This window comes from Drosophila erecta, unplaced genomic scaffold, assembly GCF_003286155.1.
Source record: "Drosophila erecta strain 14021-0224.00,06,07 unplaced genomic scaffold, DereRS2 tig00000975-arrow-arrow-pilon, whole genome shotgun sequence".
Classification (NCBI taxonomy): Eukaryota; Metazoa; Arthropoda; class Insecta; order Diptera; family Drosophilidae; genus Drosophila; species Drosophila erecta.
Window position 1 is genome coordinate 541,393 of NW_020825285.1, and position 12,530 is coordinate 553,922.

At 41.3% G+C, this 12,530-nt stretch overlaps 1 protein-coding gene and 1 pseudogene across 1 annotated transcript; both read right to left on the bottom strand.

The window, feature by feature from the left end:
- Nucleotides 1-38: 38 nt before the first annotated feature.
- LOC6548733 (lysosome-associated membrane glycoprotein 1) lies at nucleotides 39-2,824 on the bottom strand. Its single transcript, XM_001973948.3, has 4 exons — nucleotides 2,621-2,824; nucleotides 1,257-1,583; nucleotides 960-1,181; nucleotides 39-902 (listed from the first exon to the last, which is right to left on the bottom strand). Exons 1-4 carry the CDS (start codon nucleotides 2,682-2,684, stop codon nucleotides 562-564), a joined length of 954 nt encoding a protein of 317 aa, XP_001973984.1. The 5' UTR covers nucleotides 2,685-2,824; the 3' UTR covers nucleotides 39-561.
- Nucleotides 2,825-12,102: 9,278 nt separating this feature from the next.
- Nucleotides 12,103-12,509, bottom strand: LOC6548734 (annotated as a pseudogene).
- Nucleotides 12,510-12,530: the final 21 nt, after the last annotated feature.

Below are 12,530 nucleotides of genomic sequence, written 5' to 3' on the forward strand. Positions count from 1 at the left end.
GAACAACTTTCTCATAACCCTTTTCCCTCAAAGTTGAATTTGGTTTTAAATATTATTTATTACAGATTTAAGGCCATTAATACACACATTTCTATGCCCCAATAATAATGGTTAAAAAATATAACATTTTACTTTTTGAATACAATATATACTTGTTGGTTAATACCTTAATAATAATAGTATCCTCAATCAAATCACCTTTTTGCTGCTAACAAGGTAGGTACATTAAGGAGATTGATTTATTTATTGGGTAAAATGTTTACTTCTTTTACTTTTCCATTTCTGAAGAAAGTTAAATAAAAGACAAATATGAGCATACAAGAAATAAAGGACACTTACAAAGAGACATAGAATCCTTTTAAAAGAAATAATGTATTACTCTAAACTCAATTGCGCCTGGTGATCATTAATGTCCCCCTTAAAAAAAAATCAAGCCACTTTAACTTCAACTAATCAATGCTTGCTTTCAATTATTAAAATCAATCTTAAATTTCTCTCTAAAGATTTGCTTTCCATACTCCTTTAATTCCCAACCCGCTCAAATAAGCTGATGTTCTTTTCTTAGAAGCTCATGTAACCGCGAGAGGTGGAACGACGCCTAGCACACAGATAAGATATTAAAACGACCAAAATTAGTGCAGCTAATGCAATCCCAACAGCAATGGGTACCACATCCGACGTTTCAGAGCTGTCGCAATCGTGGCCAACTGAGAAGCCAGTGTCGTTGGCCATCCGGAAAGCCTCCACCTGGACGCGACTGACGGTGATCCAGCCAATCAACTGTTTAGCATCGAGTGTCTCAGTCATGTTCATCTTCTGATCGCGAGTGCAGTGGTAGGACATCTTTTCGGGTGTCTTAAACTCTCCGTCGCTCTTATGAAGAAGCTGAACCGTTTGATTTTCTGGAATTTTGAGGTTATTGGACACGCCTCTGTCAACGATATTTTATATTTTCTTACCCTTCGCATCGGTAAAGTCCTCGGGCAGCAAAGTCAGATGAATTTGTATAGAGGAAAGCACAGTGGTATCATTACTTTTATCAAAATACATTAGTAATGATTGCTTTGAAGTTTCAGGTCCCCAAATCAGATGAATGAACTGAGTAGTCTGGCTTTTACATTCTGAATCTTCAACAGATGCGTTGCTGGGGATATTGTATAAGCCGTTGGTAATGTTTCCCCCTGAATATAAAAATCGCCGTTAGTCACCACAAAGTTACAAGATTTTGTCCTATATTATTGTAGGTATTTTCTTACCCTTAGCCTCATAGGAAAAATTAAGTTGTGCCGCCATTTGAAGCATAATACAAGAGGTATTCCAAGTCCCCACGGATGGTGGCGGATATGGTTGTGGAGCAATTGTCGTGCTTATCACTGGTGCAGTGGTCGTAGGTGGTTCGGTTGAAGTTATGTTGGATGTCGTTGGAGTTATTGTAGAACTTGATATGGTTGTGATTGATTTCTCAGTTGTCGAAGACGTTGGGGTAGTTGAGGATCTGCTGGCCAATGGGTTTGCTTGTTCCAGAAACGCATTACTAACCTTTATATCGACATTCGGCCAGCTTATACTTTTTTGAGAGAACACTAAAAGAATTGTTAAAAATATTTAAATCGGTATTTTCCTAAATTTGGCGGTAAGGAATTTATTTATTAGTGATATTCAAATTATTGTGACCTTAAGCATGTATATGATAGGCTTTGATTGTATTTTCTTTGTTCCCTTATCACAAAACTCTACCCTTTGTTATTTATATGAATGAGTTTGAACTCGATGGAGGAGAGGATCAATCAAAATCGCCTTTGTGACGCATCGCACATAATGTAAGATATTTACACAAACCAGAAATTTAAAAATTCTAAAGTTCAAATACAAGATAAGAATAGTAGGAACACACTATAAAATACAATACAACACTGTGAGTAGTTCAAATCAACAAAGCTACAAGTTCTTAAGTAAAAGAAAACTTTAAAGGTAGGACACAACTATTACGTCCGAAATTTTGAAAAATACCTCTGATTTTATTAATTGTCTTCCCATCCTCTATTGATATGACAAAAACCATTGGCCACATCTGTTTTAATTTTTTTTTTTTTTTTTTCTTAAAAACAAAGCACAAATGGGGAACTACCGCCGGCAAAAGTCGACCTAGTAGTGGGGTAACGCGATAAGCATAGAACAACTAAATACCGAGTTAAACAGATAACGGAATATGGCTGCATGACGGGGGCGGATGACTTTATGTACATATGTACTGCCACAACAGATAAAGCGAAGGTGGTAAAAGGGAAGGTGTCCGGGGGATTTAACGTAAGGGACACAATTTTTCTAGAAACTCGTAACAATAAACGGATGTCTAGATTTCTGCAATTCGTTGACAATGCTTGATCCCCTTACATACGAAAAACTCTAAACTCAACGTTCTAGTTTAAACCTACTACCTATTACGCAGAAAAGACCCTAACTAACCCAGATGGTTACATGAACGAGACCCGAAAAATAAATTACGTGCGAAAAACGACAAATATAAATAAAATGCGATGAATAAGCACATTGAACAAAGTGCGACGCAATTCTTTGCTGATAAAAAACGGTTTACGTAGCTTGTCATATGCTTACTCACCTGCATTGCTTAGCAATAATATTATTAGTAACGCCGAGCAGGTCAACAATTTGCTGGCGAACATATTGATCAGAAATCTGACTAAAGTCGCGATTCAGTTTTCCTATATGTTAACGTAGAACAATGACACTTAGTATTTATTTCCACCTTCTTCATTAATGGTGTGACCAAATAGCGATAAAGAATAATGAATATGGGATGCAATCGTAATAATAGTCTATATGTGCGTCAAATTAGCGTCGATGAGTTAGCGGCGATATGGAACGGTGGAATTTGGAACACGAGGATATTTTTATTTATTTATTTTTCGTTATTTGGGGGTGAAATGCAAAAATGTAAGGAAAGGTAACAACTTAATTAACTATCTATGTGCGACTTAAGTTTATAGGACTTAAAAAAGTATATAAGAAAAGCAATTCAAAAATCAACCCAAAGATTTACCCTCAGCCTTGGCTTTGGCTAGGGAATCCGAGGCGAGCATGGAGCGCACCGCCTTCGCGGCCACGTATGCAAGGGCGGTGGAAGAAAAGTCATTCACCTATGGGCAGCGAAAGAACCAAAACCGTTCGCAGGAAGGTCAAGGAAAAAGTAGCAGGGCCGAGGATGGCCAAGGAAGAAACCCCCATTACTATAAAAAGCAAAAAAAGTTCCCGCAAAATAATGCGGCCCATAACACAAACGATGGCCCTAACCAGTCACCAGAACCCATGGAGTTAGGCTCCACTGTAGCACAACACAGGCAAGCCACCGCCTTCGGAAGCGGCAGGCTGCCAATGCTAGGGGCGAGAATATTCGAGGCCAGAAAAGACATGAATCTACACGCGCGACGGATCAAAGACGTCAAAGAGTGCAGAATACCATGCAACGCGTCGACGACGAAAGTGGCAGCGGCTGTCGCCGAAGTAGTCGAGGAATCCGACGGTTGTGACCAAATACATTTTTTAGGGAACGCTCCCGACTGCCGTTAATTGAACGCCAGTTACATGGGAGAAAATTAAAAATCTTAATAGATACGGGGGCGGCGAAAAACTACATAAAGGAGCTAAAAAATGTAGTGCCGGTCAAATCCCCTTTCACGGTTAGTTCCATCCACGGTGCTAACAGAGTTGAACAGAAATGTTTAATGGACGTTTTCGGGAAAACAGCGGATATTTTCTTTTTGGACACCTTAACGCTTTTTAATGGCGTTATTGGTTTTGATTTCCTAGCTCAAGTTTGAGCAAAGCTAGACACAGAGAAAGGCACAATCAACTATGGTTCTGTGGTTGAAGAGCTGCAGCATCATAAGTGAGACGATGTAAATTTCACTAACGTGAATGACATTACGGTACCGGAATCTGTAAAAACCGAGTTTAGAAACATGATCGCAAACAGATCTAAGGCATTTTCAGCCTCTAACGAGGCACTGCCGTTTAACACTTCCGTTGTTGCCACAATTCGCACTAGCGATGATAAGCCGGTATATTCCAAATTATACCCGTACCCCATGGGTGTATCTGAGTTTGTTAAGCGAGAAATCGCAGACTTACTGCAGAAAGGCATTATTAGAACCTCAAGGTCACCGTACAACAATCCAACATGGATTGTAGACAAAAAAGGCCATGATGAACAGGGGAACAAAAATAAGCGTTTGGTTATAGACTTTAGGAAACTTAAACTTAACTTATGATACTGGCAAACTTAGGAAAAGCCAAATACTTCACAACGTTAGATTTGAAGTCCGGCTACCACCAGATATACTTGGCCGAACACGACCGTGAAAAGACCTCCTTTTCGGTGAACGTCGAAAAGTATGAATTTTGTCGATTACCGTTCGGGTTGAAGAATGCGGGAAGCATCTTCCAAAGAGCGATCGATGACGTCTTACGGGAGCAGATTGGCAAATCGTGCTATGTTTACGTAGATGACGTCATTATTTTTTCTGAAAATGAAAACGACCATGTTAGGCACATAGATTGGGTTTTAAAAAGCCTGTGTGATGCCAACATGAAGGTATCCAACGAGAAGACACACTTTTTTAAGCAAAGCGTTGAATATCTGGGATTTATTGTCACCAATGGAGGTGACCAGAAAAGGTAAAGGCCATAAAGGAATACCCAGAGCCTACAAATTTGTATGAGCTAAGGTCATTTTTGGGTCTAGCTAGTTAATACCGTTGCTTCGTTAAAGACTTTGCGGCGATGGCGAGGCCTTTGACAGGCTTCATGAAAGGAAAAAATAGCTCTGTCAGAAAGCACATGTCCAAGAAGACTCCTATCGAGTTCGGTGATTTGCAGAGAGATGCATTCGAGAGGCTGAGAAATGTCTTGGCTTCTGAAGATGTAATTCGATTTAACGACGGATGCTTCTGCGAACGGTATCGGTGCGGTTCTATCACAAGATAAAAGATCCATCACTATGATCTCTAGGACCCTCAAAGAGAGTGAGTCACACTACGCCACGAATGAAAGAGAATTGTGTGGGATTTAGGCAAGTTACAACACTACCTATACGGCACTCGAGATATTAACATTTATACGGACCATCAACCGTTTACATTTGCGGTGTCCGATCGGAATCCAAATCCGAAAATTAAAAGGTGGAAAGCGTATATTGATGATCATAACGCAAAAATCCACTACAAACCGGGTAAAGACAACCATGTGGCTGACGCTCTTTCCAGGCAGAACGTTAATGCCTTACAAAGTGAGCCTCCGTCAGACGCTGCGACTGTTCACAGCGAACTGTCACTGACCTACACGGTCGAAGCGACAGACCAACCAGTAAACTGCTTCAGAAATCAAATTGTTATAGTAGAAGCACGTTTCCGACTAAAGCGAAGCTTGGTATTGTTTCGTAGTAAAACTCGCCACTTAATCAATTTCGCCGACAAAAGCACCATTTTGGAAATGCTAAAGGAGGTCGTGAAGCCCGATGTCGTAAATGCGATACTTTGCGACCTACCCACCCTGGCAAGTTTTCAACACGACTTAATCGCTCATTTCCCGGCTACGCAGTTTCGATACTGTAAGAATATTGTAATAGACGTTACCAATCGAAACGAGCAGTTGGAAATTATCACGACAGAACACAATCGTGCACACAGGACGGCTCAGGAGAATATATTGCGACAATGAAGCCGCCTTCAATTCGGAAACTATCACCTCGTTACTTAAAAACAGCTACCACATTGACATTGTGAACGCGGCCCTGCTGCATAGCTCGTCAAACGGTCAAGTGGAACGATTATACAGCACCTTAACAGAAATCGCCAGGTGTCTTAAACTAGACAAAAAAATCAGCGATACGACAGAGTTCATCTTGAGGGAAACGATAGAATATAATAAGACCCTGCATTCTGTCACTCAGATCCTCCACTCGGGTTCCGATAATCGCTTCCTAGGCATTAGAGACAAGTTGACAAGGCCCAGAAGAACAACATCGAAAGATGCAACCAGCTAGGCAAAACCGTGTTTTTGAGGTAAGAGGCGATGTTTTTGTCAAAAACAATAAAAGGCTAGGAAACTAGCTTAGAAACACCATTGTGCACAGAACAAACAGTGCAGGCAGACCTGGGAACGTCTGTTCTTATTAAGGGGAGGGTCGCCCATAAGGACAACCTAAAATAGATTCTCCCACTTCCAATTAGCTGAAAGCATATTTTTTAATAGTTAGCCAGATTTAAGTTAATACACCGTGGTCTCACTCTACGTTTGAATGGCAGGTTCGTCCTCACAACGCTCATCACCCTAGCGGTGACAAATGCTCGGATTACCGACTTTTCTCACGCCAACTTGTTGTCCGTTATAAAAACACACCATAGAATCGCGAGAAGTTTAGATTTCTTGGGAACAGCTCTTAAAGTAGTTGCGAGAACTCCCGATGCCTCAGATATCCTTAAAATCAGAATGACAGAAGCCCAGCTGGTGGACTCAAACTCGAGGCAGATTAACATAAACTCCGAAACTCAGAAACAGATAAACAAACTGACCGACATCATTAACATAATTATTAAAACCCGAAATAACGATTTGGTTGACACCCCGCATCTGTACGAGGCACTACTAGCGAGAAATAGAATTCTGACAACAGAGGTACAAAATTTAATTCTCACTGTAACATTGGCTAAAGCTAACATAATAAATCCCACTATCCTTGATCATGCCGATCTGAAATCACTAACTGAACAAGACACCCCAGTAGTTAGTTTATTAGAAACCTCTAAAATTAGGGTCCTTCAGTCCGATAACATTATCTATATACTAATAGCCTATCCTAGAGTCAAGGTCAGATGTAAAAAAGTCCTCATGTACCCAGTATCACATTATCAAGTAATCCTACGACTCGACGAAGACACCTTGGCAGAATGTGAAGAAGACACCTTTTCGGTCACCGAGTGCATGGAGACCACGCACAGCACCTTCTGCGAGCGGTCTCGACGCGAAACCTGCGCTCGCTCGCTCCATGCGGGAAACACAGCCCAGTGCCATACTCAACCCAGCCACCTTGGGGCAGTAATGCCTATAGATGATGACATTGTTATCATTAACGAGGCAACAGCCCGCATCAGCACAGATGGCGGCCCAGAGGTGCTCGTCAAAGGATCACATCTGGTGACCTTCGAACAATCAGCTACCATCAACGGAACGGAGTTCGTAAATTTCCGAAAAACAATAGACAAGCAGCCTGGCGTAGTAAGATCACCACTACTTAAAATCGTCGGCGACGACCAGGTCAGCAGCGGCAATCGGACACCCAGTAGCCGGGCTGCCGAACCATGAGCTTATGGCGTGATGCATTGGAGCTAGGGTAAATTCATATTTTCCATATTATTTGTATTCAGTTCTAAGCGAGACCTCTACTAATAAAGAGCTAATTACTCCGGCAATAGCCGTTAAATATCTTATATCATTTTGAAAGCTGACTGTGTCTCTAGGCCAGCAGTTAAGAAGGGTAGTTCCCCTTCCAACATAATCTTCCTATTCTAACATAGAAACTACAGCCAGCCGGCTAGACGCTCTTAGCGATCTCCAACTAGAGCGAGGAACGACCGCCCGCTACCTGTGGACTACGCTCATCGGCCAACCGGCCAAAGTACAGTGACTGCAGCGGGGGACCGTCCCCTGATCCACTACTTATAAATTAATTTACATATTGTAACGTAATTATTCCTTACTCATAATTCACTTACACAAAGACCGACCGCGGTGGTCCACCGTTAAATAATCCACTCGTTAAATAAACAAATATTTCTCGATATTGCGAATCTCGTTAAAGAAACAAACATTTCTCGATAGTGCGCATCCACTCAAGCCGCAACCAAAACCCATCCTCTAGCACATAGCCACGTAGTACATAAGAATTCTTTTTTTTCATACGTATGCACATAAGCATAAGCAAGAAGCGCTCTCGCCCAGATCAAGTAAACAACCCACTAACCCAGTACATCTAAGATTTTCTCACACCATTTGTTTCAGTCTTCAGCCGACATTCAATCAACGTTCTCTTGGAGAACGTAATTCGTGATGCCGTCACCTACACCGAACACGCCAAGCGGAAGACTGTTACTGCCATAGATGTTGTGTACGCTCTGAAGAGGCAAGACAGCACCCACTACGGATTTGGCGGTTAAAAAAAGAAGAGTACACCCTGTACTTCTATTAAGCAATCGGTCCTTTTCAGGACCACCATTCAGTTTTTAAAAGGAGGTACATTTTCAAAAGAAAAAAAAATGGTCTTTTTATTGTTTGAGAATTCCAAAACTGAGGTATTTGAGACTAAAACTAAATGGCGATCGTTCATTGCTCTTTCAGGTAGACCAACGTTCGGGTGTTGTGTGTATATTATATAATACATATATATATATATTCATAACAGACTGTACTAGTTCCAGACACCGCGTGTAAGTCTGCGTTGCCTTCGTAGTGTGCGAGTATTTAAAAAAAAAAAAAAAATAGTTTGAATTTTTATAATAGAAAGCTTGAAAAAACGTTCTGCATAGCAACCTGCATTCAACATAGAAGAAAAAACATGACTGTCTAAACATGTGTTTAGACATGATAATTATACAAACTATAAATATGTTCTATTTAAGGGCTGCAATAAACATGTCACGGGACAGCATAAGTGGCAACTACAGATAAGTACGATTGCAGTGGTCTATTGCCGAAGTGTCAAGAGATATGATCACGCGGGAGGTGACTAGCGCGGTCATAGGCCACAAACATAGATTTAAGATAAATCTCAGCTGCATTGACCAACGCAGACTGCAGCGTCTTACAAGCGCTGCATTATATAATTAGATGATAAGAACCTATGTAAGAATGAATAAAAGGCGATGCCCTCGCAGTAGCGAGTCAGTTAGATTCAAACACCCGAATTGAACACATTAAGTGTACGTGTTTATAGTGTGAACATTTTGGTCCTTCGAGAAATTCTGTTGTTTTCCCCCACCAGTGGTAAGAAACACAGAAGAAAAAAACCAGCGCTTCAAAGTAAAAAGAGCAAGGTTATTCGAGTGATTCTGTTGTTTCTCCCACCAGTGGTAAGAAACACAGAATAAAAGACCACGCCTTAAAGTACTAGGACTATAATGTGAAACATTGTGTTCTTGCTTTTCCTTGGCTGATCAATCAGCTGTGAGTCGAGGCACAGCTAGGTCAACTGGGCGACCAATCAAAAAAATCCTCCAACGGATCACGTCAAAGAATACAAGCAGAAAGCACAAAAAAGTCACAGTGATTGTTTTCCCAAGATGTTGTCGGAAAGATCTGTGAAATTGATGCAAGACCAAGGAGAGCTGCAGAACAAAATACTGCAAGCAATCAAGGAAAAGGCATCTATACCAGCAATAGAAGCATTGGTAGTTCGATTTACTACTAACAACAATCCGCTGGTAAAATTGGGAGTTGGCGATCATCAATATTTTAATGATAAAATATTTATTAAAACTATGGATGCTGTCAAGGCCTACAAGGAGTCGCAATTAAAGGTAGAAACACTTGAAGAAATAAATATACCAAGTGGATCAAAATTATCTGATACCGTCCAGTTAATAATCTCGTTCAACTGGTGGATAGAAGAGCGGACAGGGTGAGGCAACAGATGAGCCTAATCTACGAAACCCTGGATAGTTCAAGTGAGATTGAACTAGTCAAGCAGCTGGCAATGATGAAAAGTCATTGGTCCAACGTGACGGACACACTGAAACTGCTTGAAAACAAGTATGACAGAACTGTCTTTGATCAAGATGAGGCAGACATTCAGCAATCTGAAGTTGCCGCACTAGAGATGGTACTTCAAATGAAGTTGGAACAGTTCAAAAGTTCCAACTACGACGTGCCAGAACTCCCAAAAGTGGACAACATTTTACGAGCTGTTCTCTGAACTAATAGACATCAGGAAGGATCTCAGCAACACAAGGAAGCTGGGATATTTAAGAGCCTGCTTAAAAGGAGAAGCTCAAATGGTGGTTAGCCATTTGATAACGGGATCAGCAGCTAGCTATGCAGCAGCGTGGGAGCTTATCTGCAAACGCTATGAGAATAGCAGAAAAATATTCTCCCAACACTTCAACAAATTAATGAAACTGGAGTGCTTGCTACCCCATGATTAGAAAAATTTAGGGAAGTTTTTGGATACTGCGACCGAGAGCATATTCATCATAAAGCAAAAAGGAAAAATAGGAAGCTCTGCTGACGTAATTTTGCAGAAATTCTGCTGCGGAAATTTTCGCCAGAAGGCTTGCTGCTGTATGAACAGCATGTAAAAAAGGCAAGAGCTATACAGTCCTTACAAGATGTACTGGAGTTTATTGAGCAACAATACAACTCAGTAAATGCCATTACCAAAAATACCGCTCAGCTTGCTACAAGAAAAGTGCAAGTTAGACCGTGTGCCTTTTGCTCTAAGGATGGCCACGATATGATAAAGTGTCTCAAATTCAGAGCACAATCAATCGAAAAAAGAAAAGAATTCGTTCAAAAGAACAGCATGTGCTTTAGATGCTTTGGAAAGCATAATGCTATCGACTGCAGAAAGGAAATTACATGCAATCGATGCTCCAAAAGACACATCAGCCTTCTGCATGAAGACACAAAACGCAGTATCAACAGCAATAGCCTTAAGCAAGGCCAAGACACACTATTGGCTACAGCTGTTGTTTTAGTGAAAAACAAAGCTGGAGGTTACAACGAGTTGAGGGCGCTTATTGACGGTGGATCCCAGAAGACGCTGATTTTAGAGGAAGCAGCACAAATATTAAGGATTCCCAGAGTAAGGAGTACTATAGAGGTCGATGTCCATCTGACGATCAAACCAAAAATTCCAAGCAGCTTCAAAGCATCAACGGAAGCATTGGTTTTACCAACACTCCATAGAGCCCTTCCCAGCAAAAAGTTTGATATTGATATCAACAAAGAGTGGAAGGGCTACAGGCTAGCAGATCCACGATTCAACGAGCCAAGCAGAATTGACATGGTGATAGGTGTGGATATATTTCCCCTGGTTAATGTGGAGAAAATAAAAACCGTGAATGGAATCTTGGGACAAAAAACCAAATTTGGATGTATTGTGTCCGGAAATATAACTCGAGCAGCAAAGCAAAAAATTATAAGTGCCACTACAACAATAAATCTAAAGGACCTGGAACGCTTTTGGGAATTGGATAGATGGAAGCTTATTCAACGCATCAGAGGTGATTTTTGGAAGAAATGGAATGAGGAGTATCTGGTGTCATTGCAACAGCGAACCAAATGGCGCCAAGTAAAGCCAAATCTGAAGGAGGGCAGCTGGTTCTTATAAAACATGAGAACACTCACCCTGCAAGATGGCCAATGGGAAGAATCATTAGTACGACTAAAGGACAAGATTTTCCGGGTAGTCACGGTTAAAAAAAGCATTGGGGAAGTAAAAAGATCGCTAAACAAGATCTGTCAACTTCCTGTTAGCGAAGCAAAACCAGCTGGAGCTGCAACGCATGAATGAGAGACGACTACTGGCCGTACATTGTTCCCCCCGGAGAATGTCTAAACATGTGTTTAGACATGATAAGTAGACAACTATAAATATGTTCTATTTAAGGGCTGCAATAAACATGTCACGGGACAGCATAAGTGGCAACTACAGATAAGTACGATTGCAGTGGTCTATTGCCGAAGTGTCAAGAGATATGATCACGCGGGAGATGACTAGCGCGGTCATAGGCCACAAACATAGATTTAAGATAAATCTCAGCTGCATTGACCAACGCAGACTGCAGCGTCTTACAAGCGCTGCATTATATAATCAGATGATAAGAACCTATGTAAGAATGAATAAAAGGCGATGCCCTCGCGGTAGCGAGTCAGTTAGATTCAAACACCCGAATTGAACTCATTAAGTGCACGTATTAGTTTATAGTGTGAACAATGACCATTCTTAATATAGTAATTTTTAATCTTTGGTAATAATTTGGTCGTCCTGAAAAGGACGGTTTGGATGACGATTTTATGTACAAGTTTTCCGCTCAGCTTTTGAAACGTTTAAGCCTTCTTCTCGGTCTTCTTGGGCAACAGAACAGCCTGTATGTTAGGCAACACTCCACCTTGGGCAATAGTGACGCCGGAGAGCAGCTTGTTTAACTCCTCGTCGTTACGGATGATCAACTGCAGATGACGCGGAATAATTCTAGTCTTCTTGTTGTCACGAGCAGCATTGCCTGCCAACTCGAGAACCTCAGCAGCCAGATATTCCATTACGGCTGCTAGGTAAACTGGAGCGCCTGCACCAACACGCTCGGCGTAGTTACCCTTCCTAAGCAGACGGTGAATACGGCCCACAGGAAATTGAAGACCGGCACGGTTGGAGCGGGACTTTGCCTTCCCTTCACTTTGCCACCTTTTCCACGTCCAGACATTTTGCTTTGCGATTATTTCACTTAGATCACTGTACA